The 13,677-nt window shown below is 61.8% G+C and overlaps 1 protein-coding gene across 3 annotated transcripts in view; it reads left to right on the forward strand.

Moving 5' to 3' along the window:
• The window catches only part of GRID1 (glutamate ionotropic receptor delta type subunit 1), a 638,733-nt gene that overhangs the window by 181,568 nt on the left and 443,488 nt on the right, over nt 1–13,677 (forward strand). For all 3 annotated transcript variants that reach the window (XM_041750337.1, XM_041750339.1, XM_041750338.1), the window contains exon 4: nt 5,327–5,532. In XM_041750337.1, the coding sequence (XP_041606271.1) occupies nt 5,327–5,532 (206 nt within the window). The remainder of the gene's footprint in view (nt 1–5,326; nt 5,533–13,677) is intronic.

The raw sequence follows: 13,677 nt of genomic DNA on the forward strand, positions 1-13,677 counted from the left end.
GCCGGCGGGCGTACGCTTCAGCTTGGGAGCATCCGGGTGAAGGTGTACCGAGGGGCATGTGCATGGGGTGTGAGTGTGTGGGACGGCGTGTGCATGTGTGTGGGGTGTGTGTGGGGGGCGAGTATGTAGGGAAGGTCAGAGAGCTTCTGCTTCTGGTATTTAAGTGCATGGTTTCTGCTACTGGTAGTGCTGGTGGTGGTGCTGGTGGTGGTGGTGCTGATGCTGGTGGTGCTGGTGGTGGTGGTGCTGGTGCTGGTGATGCTGGTGGTGGTGGTGGTGCTGCTGCTGGTGCTGGTGGTGCTGGTGGTGGTGCTGCTGGTGGTGATACAAAAGCAGAACAGACAAGCCCCCAGGGCCACGCGGTCCCTTATGCAACACATAGCAGACACCTCGGCCCCACAATGTGGGCATTTTGTTTGTAATCCATTGATGGTCTTGAAGATGTTAATTTCTCTGCAACTTTATTTTTTTTTAAAGATTTATTTACTTATTCATGAGACACACAGAGAGAGAGGCAGAGACCCAGGCAGAGGGAGAAGCAGGCTCCCTGCGGGGAGCCCAATGCGGGACTCAATCCCGGGACCCCAGGGTCACGACCGCTGAGCCACCTAGGCGTCTCTCTCTGCAACTTGAAAATAAACCCGTGCTTTTTATGGAAAGTCTTAGAGGAGGGCTCTGTGGTGATCAGACAGGAGCTTGGAAGCTATCCCGGCTGGAGGCATCGGAGGGGAGGACCCCGGGGTCTGGGGACGTCGCAGGAATCTCTGACAGGAGGCCCAGGGGGGCCCGGGAAGGGGTCGTGGAGATGAGAGGAGGAACGGGAGCGGGAGCAGGGGTGTGGTCCCGGGAAGTGGGAGCAGAAGGAGCTTCCAGGACCATGCGGCCGCCCAGGGCGAGGGCCCTTCAAGGATGGTGGTCCCGGCTGGAATTGGCGAGCGCCAATGAGCAGTGATGGAGAGGCTGACGCGTGCGTGGACAGCTGGTGTGAGCTCCAGCGCAGGCGGTGTGGGTGGCCGTGGCAGGGAGCGGAGGGCTGAGGGGTGCCGGGGGTGCAGGGGCCCAGAGTCAGGGGCCGGGCGGTGGGGGCAGGAGGCCCGGGCGCTCGGGACTGTGTCCTTCACTCCTCTGCTGTGGTGGGTGCTCCCCGGGGACCCCGCTTCCTTCCCTCGTGGCCCCGCGGTCCAGGCTGCGTGGTCCCCATTGTGGGAGTGAGCAAGGCCTCCTTCCCTCTGTGACCCAGATGCCTCATTCTGGAACTTTCCACGTACCGTTCCTGCCGTCGGCGGTGTCCTGGTGTCCTCCCCTGAGGTTTCCAGAGCTGGCTCCTTCTCAGGGACGCTGGTTCCTGCAGCCCAACATCTCCGTTCTTCGGGCTCTACGCTGTTGGAAATTATCTGTTAACGTGGTGATTGTTCTGGTCTGTTCCCCGGCCCCGAGACGTGAGCCCCGAGCCCCGGGCGGCCCCGGCCTGGAGGAAGCTCTCCGTGAACGGAGGAGAAAAGAGGGAGGCTGGGTCCGGTTTGGGTGCTAGCAAGGCTCCGGGCAAGCAGGTCCCTCCAGAGCCCAAGGGTGGGTGGGAGGCTGGGAACCTTGGCGTGGAGGCCTCACGGGGACCCACCCACGCTCCCCCAGCAGTCCCTCCCTCTGGGGCGCAGGACGCCTGTCCCCGGGAGATGCCCTTTGCTGCCTCCCCTTGCAGTCCTTGGGAGCCTGGGCTGCCGGCCGCCCCCTGCCCATCCTGAGTGGGCTGGCGTGTGGTCCCTTTGGTGGGCACAGGTCTGGCTGGGGGGTTGGCCAGTGTGCACGGCACGCTTGCAGGCGACAGCCTGGGGAGGCCCAGGCTCCGTGGGGGCCAGCAGGCGCCTGGCCCGCCCCCTCCGCGGCCCGTAGGAACAGCCTCAGCCGTGGCCCTAGGCCGTCTTCTTGGAGAAACCCCTTCCTGGGGAGCAGCGGAGGGTATCTCTGGGGCGAGGGGGGCGGAGGCCGCTGCACATCAGGCCTGGGAGGGGGAAGGGACTGCGTTGGAGGTGGGGGCTTCCTTGGCCCCGTGCCCGGGGGAGAGCAGGACGGCCGCTGAGGTGGCCTGCGCTCCAGGTGGTTCTCTGCCCCCCCACCCCCCAACAGCGGTAGAGCTCCAAAGACCGTAGATGTTGGGCTGAGGGGACCTGTGTCGCAGCTGGGGGACCGGCCACGCTGGCCCCTTGTGTGTGGTCCCTGGAGCCCCACCAGCTGCCTGGGCCCACGGGTGTGCCCGCACGGCCATGCGGGGGTCCTCGCTGTGCACACGCTCCCCCGGGGGACAGCCAGCGTGCCCGCCGACGTGGCTGGGCCCGGCCGCTGCAGAGACTCGCTGTGGCCTCACTGGAGCCGGAGAGGGGCCGCTGGCAGATGAGGTCTCGGGAGGCTGGGCCCGGTCGGCGGCCACTGGGTTGCCAGCTGTGCTCAGATCGGGTGAGCTCCCGGCCGAGGGATAGGGAGGACCATGGGGAAGTGGGGGGCTGGAGAAGCGGGGGGTGCTGCAGAGGCCACCAGGGCCTTGGCCCGACCGGCTGACGCTCAGCCCCTTGTGGGCAGCACCACGGGACAGCTGTGTGCGGCGGTGGCTTCTTTCCCCCTTCCCTCTCCTTCTCCTTCTCCTTCTCCTTCTCCTCCTTCTCCTCCTCCTCCACCTCCTCCTCCTCCACCTCCTCCTCCTCCTCCTCCTCCTCCTCCTCCTCCTCCTCCTCCTCCTTCCCCTCCCCTCCCCTCCCCTCCCCTCTAGGGCCGTAGATCTGCTCTAGGCTCGCTGGTGTAGCTCGTCCCTTCAGCAGGACAGCCTGGGGCCTCTGCTTATGCCAAGTCACAGCCGTGTCATAGGTCCAGGGAGGTCGTGTGTCCCAGAGGAGGAGCTCGAGGGCCTTCGGAGGGACAGGCCAGAGGCGGGAGAGCGGGGAGGCGGTCACCACACCCCAGAATTGGGGGCGTCCCTACAGCACTCTGGGCAGCGCTGTGCACCAGAGCCCATCGTACGTGCCGTGATGCACCGCCCAGGGTGGAGCCGCTCACCAGACATGGCGGTCGAGGACGTAAAATGTGGCCCGTGCGCCCGGGGATGGGAACGGACGTACAGTCTTATTGAATTTCCGTGAATGGAAGTTCAGACTTGAATACGCACCTGTGGCTAGCGGCCGCTGCCCTGGCATCCAGGGGAGGGCAAGCCCATCCCGGGCCCGGAGGGGAGGCTCCGCGTGCCCAGCAGAGGAGCGCTGCTGGCCTGGGTCTGCCCGGTGGTGAGACGTCCGAGGTGTGCCATGCTCAGGACAGGGAGCGGCGGGCTTGACACCAGCTCTGAGGCCTTCGGGGTACCCCCCCCCGGGCACTTCTGTCCCCTGAGCCCCCTGTGCACGCCGCCCCGCCACCCCCTCTGTTGGGCGAGGGCACTCTGAAGAACCTCCTAGCCTTTCAAGAGGCTTGGGGGACCCGGCAGGCTGTGGGGGTCGCACGGCCCTCTGGAATCCAAGGGGCATGGACAGCCCTGGTGTGTCGGGAGCCCCTGGCGTGGGGCAGGACCTACTTTGCAGCTGTTTTGGGGGCTTGGTGAAGAGAGCCCGTCCTGCTGTCCCGCCGGCTGGCTCGGTTCCCCTGTCTGGCCCAGTGGACAGGGCAGCAGAGGCCCCGACGTGTTGCCGGGCAAGCGGCTCCGGGGCCAGGCCGCTGATGGGTGCAGCTGGCCAAGGTCAGGGCTGCACTTGAGTCCAGCTGCCCCAGGCCTGGGTGTCAGGGATGCCGTTGCTGTCCCTAGGGAGGTGCGTGAGCCCCTGGGCACTTGGCTGTGCCTCCTGCGTCCTGGCCCCAGACGCAAGCAGGTGGGCCCTTCAGGAATCCTGGTTCTCCTTAGTCTCGTGAAAGCGGGAGTCACAGAGTTCTGGCCCCGGTTTATAGGTGAGCAAACCGAGGCATGGCGGTGCTCAGGGCCTGTCCGGGTGGGAGGAAGGGAGCCCGGCACCTGGTCACGACTGCCACGCGCTCGGTCTCCTCCCCGGCGCCGTGTTGGGTATTCCGGGCCACCCTGGTTACATCCGCGCCGCCGGAACGAGGCTTACCGCTGGGGGTTCATCCTGGCAAGATGGGCACTGAGGATGTGCTGCGGCAGTGGTGTGGGGGCCCGGAGTGAGTCGGGGAGCAGGCCAGGCTGGGGAAGGCAGTCGGGGTGGGCAGGCGCCGTTCCCTACCGTGCATTTGATTTTGGGTGACTGGATGGGCCCCGGGTGAGCCTGGGGCGGCCCATGGGCACCGCAGGTGCTGGGAGAGAGCTGCGCGGGTGACCCAGGCGGGCCCAGGGTGTACCTCGGGGGGGCTGCTTAGCTGTGGGCTTGCCCTTGGGGCCGCAGCACACATGGCCACGACAGAACAGCCCAGGCTTTGGAAAAGTGGCCTCGGGGTTGGGACTCGGGGCTGCGTGGGACAGAAGCGCAGCTCACGTCGGCTGGGGCAGGAGCAGGGCTCTTTGGCTCATCGGAGCCTGGGAGGCCGGATCTGCAGCCGCACAGAGGCTCTGTGACGTCATCGGGACCGGGCGTCCTGCTGGCCCCAGAGTTGGCTCCAGTCGGGGGTTCTTTCTGTGGAGGACAGAGGTGGCCCATGTAGGGGGCAGAGGAGATTTGGGCCCTGGGCGCTCGTGTACGTGACGGGCCAGGCCCTAGTAACTGGCTCCCTTCCAGCCCTGGCCTCCTCCCCTGCCTCTCGGTGGCCACAGAGGAGAGGGCAGCCTGGCTCCCAGGTGCCCCGTGGACCCGTCAGGATGTGAAGTTTGGGTTGGATTTGGGCAGAGCCATGCGGGGACATCAGGTCCTGGAACAGGCTGGGGTCCCGAGCCTCAGGGCCAGAGGGTGAGGGTGGGATGTTCAGCCACCGGCTTGGAGCAGGGCCAAGGCTGGGGTGGCCACAGCCGGGTGGGCGGCGGGTCTTAGCTGGCGGCCGAAGGTCAAGGCACTGGAGCCGAGCGCACAGAGCGGGTGCAGGGGGCCTGGGCCGCCACCGCACGTGGCCCCCAGGACACAGCTGTTGGGCCTCCACTCCCATTGTGTGGGAGCCGCGGGACGGACGGGGAGGTCGTCATAAAGGGCTCTTGGGTACAGCACGCCCCTCGCAGTGGGAGCCCCTTACCCGGGGCTGGACATGGGGCCCGAGAGAGCCGCCCCTGTCATCCAGCCTCCGCGGGGTGGCCCCTGAGGCACGCGTGCGCCCCAGCGTCTGGCCATGGTCTGTATCCGGGGGGCCAGGGGGGGCGCATCGGGGTTAGAGCCTTCCTGCTCAAAGGTCATTCTTTCCTCCCCTTCCTGCTCAGATATCCGTGGGCTCCAAGGCTTTCTGGATCAGGCCTCGCGGCTGGGCCTGGACGTGTCCTTACAAAAGGTGGACAAGAACATTAGCCACGTGTTCACCAGCCTCTTCACCACCATGAAGACGGAGGAACTGAACCGCTACCGGGACACGCTGCGCCGCGCCATCCTGCTGCTCAGCCCGCAGGGGGCCCACTCCTTCATCAACGAGGTAGGTGGCAGGGCGCAGGGCTGCAGGCGCGTCTGCCCGGCACCGTGGTGGCTGGCGGCCCGTGGGGACTCCCAGGTGCTGGGGCAGTGGCGCAGGCGCACAGAGTTAGATCCCCAGCACAGCCTGGCCCCTGCCTGCTCCCTAGCAGGTGACCACAGGCCGACCTGGACTCCAAGAGGCTCAGTCCCTGCCAGAGATTCTGGAGGCAAAACTCAGGCAGCTGTTTGCATCGTTGTTGTTTTAATTTCCCCTCTTTGTTAGTGGGTGTGAGCCTCTAGGGCTACAGTAAACCCCCGGCTTCCCGCAGAGGTAGGCAGCCCTGCTGGGTATTTGTCAGCCCCTGGAGGAGGTGTCGGTCGCACGTCACCGGATGATACTTGGTGCGCGGGCTTGTGTTTTTGGTACCTGAGCTGATGAGGGATTTATTTATTTATTTATTTATTAAATCCCTTTGTTAGAAGTCAGGGCCTTCCAAGGAAGACAGGGCCCTGCAGTGTAACGGGCGTTCCCGTAACTTGGAGAAGAGAAGGCCGGCAGCGCTCTGGGAGCTGGCTCACGGGGCCAGCCTGCGGGTCTGACGGCAGGAGGGTGATGAGCTGGCGCTGGCAGGTCCCTCTCTGGCTCGGGTCGGCTGTGGGGCGGACGGGCTGGGGTGCATGGCATGCCTGGGATATACTGATTCTACTTGATGTCCTTTGGTTGCTTATTCCGCTTCTCCCTCTAATTAATTGTTACTCAAAACGCTGCCTCATGCATCGGGAGCCAGCACAGGGCCTGCTGCTGGAGAGCTTGAGATTCGGACACTTAACTTGGCGCCATTGGCCGGTGGCCCCGGTCTGTCAAGTAGGGGTGGAGGAGACCAGGGCCCCGGGCAAGCACTTGGGGCTTCTCAGGAAACGCAGGTCCTCTCTCATCACATCCGTTGTCCCTCCCGCACGACCCCAGCCCTTGCTCGGTCTCTAGGCCCTGCAGGGACTTGACGCGGAGGCCGGACTGGCCTGAGGATGCTATTTACAGGTGGTTCGCTATGCAAACTCCTGCAGCGTTGGAAACGCCTGGCCAGGCTGTGGCCTGTTGCGGGTTTGGTCTCCCCGCTGCCCCCAGCAACTGCGTTTGCAAAGGGGTGCAGGGCTCGCGGTGCCTCACGAGCGGCTCCTCTTAATGTTGGGGTAACAGGGACGCCCTGGGAGTTGGGGCCGGAGATGGTGGGCGCGGGGGGAGTGTGGTGGTGGCGCGCGGGCTTTGTTGCCTTCAGCTGCAGCTGGTCAGGGTCCTGGGTGGGGGGGGAGGGGAGGCTCTGTTTCCTGCACGCCCACCGTGGTTCTGGTGCCTGGTGCGCTCGCCCTGATTCTCACGCTCTGCAAATGAGGCAGCTGAGGCGGAGGAGGGGAAATGTTGCCTCAGGTCAGGCAAGTAGCCACCAGGGGGTAGAGCGGCATCCAAGCCGGGTGTGACCCACTGTGGGGTCCCTGCCTCCTGGGGTCCCTGCCGCCCTGTCGCTGTGAGGATGGCACCAGGAACAACGTGGCTGTGCCGCCCCATGTGGAGCACGTGGAGCTGCCTCCATCCCAGGTCTGGCAGGGACCCCGGGTGCTTGTGCCTGAAGAGTCTTGGTCCTTCCCAGGCACCCCAGGTGCTTGTGCTGGAAGAGTCTTGGTCCTTGGCAGGGGCCCCGGGTGCTTGTGCCCGAAGAGTCTTGGTCCTTGGCAGGGGCCCCGGGTGCTTGTGCCCGAAGAGTCTTGGTCCTTGGCAGGGGCCCCGGGTACTTGTGCCCGAAGAGTCTTGGTCCTTGGCAGGGGCCCTGGGTGCTTGTGCCCGAAGAGTCTTGGTCCTTGGCAGGGCCCCCGGGTGCTTGTGCCTGAAAGGTCTCGGTCCTTGGCAGGGCCCTTAAGTGCTTGTGCCCAAAGAGTCTCAGTCCTTGGTAGGGGCCCCTGGGTGCTTATGCCCGAAGAGTCTCGGTCCTTCCCAGGGGCCCTGGGTGCTTGTGCCTGAAGGGTCTCAGTCCTTCCCAGGACCCCTGGGTGCTTGTGCCCGAAGAGTCTCCGGTCCTTGGCAGGGCCCCCGGGTACAAGTTCCAGTGTGTATACTGAGTGCATAGGGGATTCCGAGGGGAGTGGGGCCCGTGTGGCTGGTTGGCCCAGAAGGTTCCTGGGAGGGACCCGGCCAGGCCGTCCCAGCACAAAGCCTTCACTCACTGCCTGGCGGCACTGCTTGGGCTTTTCCAGCTGATGCACCGACCTCTCCTTGGCTGTGACAAGGACACGGAGCTGATCTGCTGCCATGACATGTCCTCAATTTTATGAAACTCAAAACACTGTTATGGGCCAGTAAATGGCCTCAGGGCCCCACGATGTTGGGGACAGGTGGCTTTGTCCCCACTCAGGATGGGTGTGCGTGAGCTACGGTGGGGCAGGGGGTGTGGTCCTCCTGCTGTACCTTCCCCTGGCCCCTGGCCCCCCGGCCCCCTTGTCCCCTCGGCCCCCAGCCCCCTGGCCCGGCAGTGGGAGGAGGGACCAAGACGGTACTGCTTGGATCTTCCTACATTTTGTCACGGGTGAGTCTGTTGGGAAGGCTGGCGCTTCACTGTCGTCAGTGCACCTTGCGTCTGACACGGACTTGGCTGCCCGGGAGGTGCCACGCTGTGCTGGGAGCTGCTCCTCTGTCCAGGCTGGGGTGCAGGCCCCCGCTGCAGCCTCTCTGTGGTCCCCTTACTTTGGAGGGGGCTGTCCCGGCTGGGGGCCCTGGGGAGCCTGGCCTCGGTAGTGGCTGAGGCTTGGGGTGGGCGACACGCAGGCTCAGACAACAGCCCCACCTCAAGACCCCCTTACCTTCCACTGAATCCACAGGCCCTGACCCGAGAGCTTTTCTTCATTGTCTAAACAAGCGCCTCGTGAGTGCATTATCTTTAAAAAGCTCCCCTTGGGGAGACTGGCTCAGCATGGACAGCACCCTGTCCTGGTGCTGGACCTGGAGCCCCCCGTGCAATGCCCTTGGGTGCTGCTGAGGCTAGGTGGCACCTTTTAATCACCCCAACTGGGAAGGGAGTTGGGCCTCTTCTATCCTCAGCTGGGCCTTGGTTTGCCTCTAGACCATGAACGGATAAGCGGGGCCTCTGGGCCAAGGATGGAGCGATGCCCTCTGGCCAGGGGTTAGTGATGCTTCCTGGAGTGGGCGACACTGGGGCTGGGTCTACAGGAATGACCCTTCATCAACCCTATAGCCAAGGTGGGGGCTGAGGGCAGGGGTCTGGAGAGCCCCATGTATTCAGGGACCCCTGAGTCAGGCGGTTGCAGTGCTGGGTGTACTGGGTGGGGAGTGGCTGGGGCTGAGGCTGGGGCATCAGCAGGAGGGGGTCCCTAATCCAGCGGGGAGAGCCTGAGCCTCAGGACCAGTTTGTTCTTGGGGCCCCTTTGGGGTCTCGAGGCTAACAGCCTGCAGTACACTCTCCAACCGCTGCCCCAGTGCTGGGGGGGGTTAGGGTATCGTACTGGTCCGTCTTCTTCAGGCCAGATGTGATGGAGAGACCTCCAGTGCATGCGCAGTTTTGGCTCTGGGCTTCGTCTCATCTTCCTGGAGGGTATTCCATCCATCCATCTGTCCATGTGTCCATCTGTGCATCCACCCATCGATCTGTCCTTCATCCAGCCACCCATCCACCCACCTAAACACTCACCCGTTTAGTGCAGACTGGGTGCCTCCTGCAGACCAGGAACCATATCAAGTACGGGGTGGGGACACAGAGGTGGCGTGTCCCCCTGGGGACCTGACTTGACGTCACATATTGTGGCGACACACCACCCCCGTCGTCCCACGGGGCATTCCCAGTGGGTGACCGCGAGGGCACGCCCCAGGTCTCTCATCCGCTGAGTCCTCCTCTGGGCGTGGTGGGGGTGCCCCAGGACTCAGTTGTCATTTCTGTGCCCCTGTCACTAGTTGGACGTAGGCCTTCCTCTTTCCTTTGTGTTTCCTCTCCTTTCCCTCCCTGTCTCTTTTGTTTTGCTGGAAAGAGTAGAAAACTTGGACTATTTGAAACATTTATGTGCTGTCTGGAGACCACTGGCCTCTCCTTGCTCCTAGTTCTTGCGGCAGACGGAGCAGCCTGCCAGGGCCTGCAGCCCGGGCACCGTCCAGCCCTGGGCAGCCCGCAGATCCTGGGCAGCCTCTCCGCCCTACAAGAAAGCGAGCCCCTCGTGGACAGGGACTGGGTGGGGTCCGCCTTTGTATCTTCCAAGAGCAGCATGAGGCTGCTGAGGGAATAAATGCAAGGATATTTTATGTTTCTCACTTCCCATAGGAAGGGCTCGAAGCTAGGTCTTCTGGTGTGTGTGCCTCGGTTGCCTTTTCAGCTTGTCTTCAAGTCCTTGGCCAGCCTGTCAGCAGTGGCTTTGGTCGTAAACCTTGTGATCTTGGGAAGGCTTGCATTTGCTTAAGAACCCTGCCTGCAGCGTGGGCGGGTCAGCAAATGGGAGTGGCTGCTTCCGTGGGGGGACATTCCCAGGCCCAGCTTTGGCACAGGGTAGGGGAGAGCAGTGTGCAGAAGAGTAGGTGTCTTGGGGGACGACTGACCATCAGCAGCAGTGCAGGCCAGCATGGGAGGCTGGACACGCACGTGCACACACACGCACGTACATGCACATGGACATAGGTTGGCACAGTCATACTGCTAACTAGCCACATGGCTGGTACAAGCAGACCCCCAGATGAGCACAGCCTAACAGAGACCCACCTGGCCTGTGCAGACGTGCACACACATGTGCATGCACACACACACATGCACACATGCACACACGCACTGGATGAAGGCGTTACTGGAGGCTGCACATGGACACAGGTTGGCACAGTCATACTGCTAACTAGCCACATGGCTGGTACAAGCAGACCCCCAGATGAGCACAGCCTAACAGAGACTCCACCCCACCCTGGCCTGTGCAGGCCTGCATACACATATGCACGCACACACGCACCAGATGAAGACGTTACTGGAGGCAGAGCAGTCTGGGGAAGGCCTTGCAACGTTGGAAAAGGCATGGCAGTTGCCGAGTGATGGCGCAGCAGGTGGCTGTTACCTCTGCAGCTAGACAGCGATCAGTGATCTCCTATTGTGGCAAAGGGATGGCGAAGACACCGGGAGGGGAGCAGCCTGTCATCCAGATTGCGAGGAACGGGTGGAAAAAAGGGACAGAGGTGGAAGGCTGCTCCCCATCTCCCTCCTTGCCCCCACCCACGCTGGCTTCCCGGGCAAGGAGTGTGGCCGGAGGCCACTTTAATCCTTACTAGAGGCACAACCTGGGTTAGCTCCTGGCTTCGAATCAATTGCTTCTCAGACCTCGCTGCAGTGAGTGACTTTGCTCCTGCAATTTGAGTCTAAAGACTGTGTTTTTTTAAATACGTTTATAGCAAAGGAAAATTAAGTAATCTCCGTGTTCTGTTGTCCCACACGATATATGCAAATATTTCTTACTCCAACATGGCGCATCTTCAGCAGGCGACTTTATCACTCAGAGCTAGGATGATTCTCTGCCATTTAAGTATCATTTACCAGAATATTTTAAATTACTAATTAATTATAGAAGATTGATTTTTAAATGTGGCCCTGCATTTGCATTTAATTATATCCTACTGTTTACAGATTTTAAAACCTTAGTACTTCAGCAAAAGTGCTATGAGTCTGAGAAATTCATTTTTTCCCCTTCGAAATTCTTAGAAGTGAGCTCACGAGGAGGAGATATTATGGTGATGAGTTCGTTCTGGTGGGTTCGGAGCTCAGGGATGCTCAAGGCAACCGCAGCTTGGGGCTTGGCTGAGATGGGGAAGGGAACGGAGACTCTTCTTGGCCACTGTCCCCTCCCTTCACTGCCCTCCCTCCCCATAGTCCTTGCAAACCCCCCCTTCCCTTGCATGCTGGGGAAGCCATTGTGGGCCCCTCCCTGTGGGACCTGCTGCATTCCGGGCATGCCCTCCATGCCCCCGTCATCCCAGGGCCCTCGAGGTGCCCGCTACTTGTGCTGGAACTCTTTCTACTTTCCTCCCCATGGGACCTAGGAACGTATGAGGGCAGGAGCTGGGACACGTTCATCTTTATTATCACCTTTTCGTAGCCCGTGGATGATGGACGAAGGCTGGAATCCCAGGCGCTCCGACCTCTGCTGCATGCAAACCTTCTCTAGAAGCCCGATTGCCCAGCGGGCAGACCAAACACATTCTTGATGCTCTGGCCAAGCAGGGGCACCTGAGCAAGCCAGTGTTTTGAAAGAATTTAATGCTTGGTTTTTAATATTTCAAAGGCGCTCGCAAGCCCTCATCAAGGGAAAAATGCTTGACTGTGGCCGGGTCTTCTGGTGTTTGTTTTCTGGTTGAGTGCTGTTTCTGTGTTGAGCTGCACCTTCAATCTTGCCACCCCATTCCCGGTGCTCAGGACGGCCTTCCTTGGCTGCCTGGGAGGACGGTCTGCTCCTTCCTGGGGTCAAAGGGTGAGATCGCGAACCTCACCGCAGGCCTGGGGACACCCGGTGTTCTTTCCACCCTTCGTGGGCCATTAAATAGCCAGCAAAGGGTCTCTGTGGCTTGTTAGCGGGTAGCCGCTTTGGCTGGGGGGCAGGCAGGCGTGAGAAATCGGTGTTTACAAAGGGAAGCAGCCTGTAGCCGTGGAATGACTTCGTTACCCTTTCTGCTCCTGGATCCCTGAGGATTTTTGGCTTTGGGGCCTGCCCTGAGGGGGTGAGTCAGCCCACTTGTTGACTGAAGGGCCTGGTGGGGAGCCCAGCAGGGAGCAGCAGCAGAGTCTCCCCAAGCGCTGCAGGAGGCCAGAGGGGGGCTGAGCCACTGCCTCTGAGAGGCAGAGGGGAGGCGAGGTTGTCCTGGTTGCTTGGATTCATCTCACAGACGCTCTCTGTGTCACACAGCCCACATCTGTTGTCCTCTGCAAGCTCCCGAGTGGGGCCTTGGCTCGGTGCCACCAAGAACTCGGCCTTGGTCACCTGACACCTGTGCCTACGTGGCCAGTCAGCTTGGAGGAGTGAAGGCCTCTGCATCGGTTAGCTGGTGCGGGCTAACAAACCACCCCGGAACTAGGGGTCAGGAAGCAATAAGCCTTTGTTGTTACTCATTAGGCTCGTTGTCTGCAGACCTGAGTCACACACAACTGATCTTGTCTGGGCTTGCTCACGTATCTGCGCTCAGCTGGCCCTTCAGCAGGAGCTGGCTGGTTAGGAGGGCAGTGGGCTGGCTGTAAGTCAGGGTGACAGGGTGACCAGGCCACGGGTCCCTCATCATCATACATGCTAGCCCACACCTACTCATGTGACAGCAGCAGAGTTCCAAGAGAGCAAATGCAAGTGCTCTCCGCCAGTGGAGGCCTGGGGGCTCAGACCTGGTGCCTTGTTGCTTCTGAACATCTCTTGGCCAAAGCAAGCCAAGAAGTTAGCCCAGATTTAAGGGGTGGGGAGGGAGCCTCCTGGGAAACTTCTGGTGGGGGAAGTGCAAGGTCACATTGCAGAGGTGGCGGGTACACTGGAGGATCGTGCGTTGGGGCCATTCCGTAATCTGCCAGTGTCCCAGTGTGCAGGTGAGCCTCCCAGGAGCAAGCAGGGGTCCCGCGGCTCTGGGTGATGGGGGCCCTGTACCTCCTGTCTCCTACTGTGTTTCAGCCTGGCTCAACCTTGGGGTGAAAGGGATGAGGGGGGGCATGCGGGCCTGAGGGGGAGCTGGAACGGTCCTTTATTTGTCAAGCTTGCCTGTGTGGCCTCAGTGGCTCCTCTAATCTCAACAGGGCTAGGAAGGAAGAGCTGTTACAGAGCGTTGGAACCTGGGGGTTTGGGGACCTACTCACACCCCCAGATCTAGTGACAGAGCTGGGACGTCAGTTCAGAGCTGTTTGACTCACAGCCCAGCTCTGTTCCACCACATGCCGTGGGGAGGAGGGGAGGCTTGTTGTCCTTGACAGATCAAGGGAAGCTCATTTTCCTCCTAGAACATGACAAAGGGTGGAGTTTGTGAACATTACCATTAAGGAGCAGGTGGGATGGGGGAAGGTGGACCGGGCACCTTTGCGGGAGCATCTCGGGAATGCGGGACACCCCCTGGACCCTCTGGTCCTGTCTCTGCCAACACACCTGCAGAGGGCGGGATGGGGTGGGCAGGCTGCCC

This window comes from Vulpes lagopus, chromosome 3 (assembly GCF_018345385.1).
Source record: "Vulpes lagopus strain Blue_001 chromosome 3, ASM1834538v1, whole genome shotgun sequence".
In the NCBI taxonomy this organism is placed as follows: domain Eukaryota; kingdom Metazoa; phylum Chordata; class Mammalia; order Carnivora; family Canidae; genus Vulpes; species Vulpes lagopus.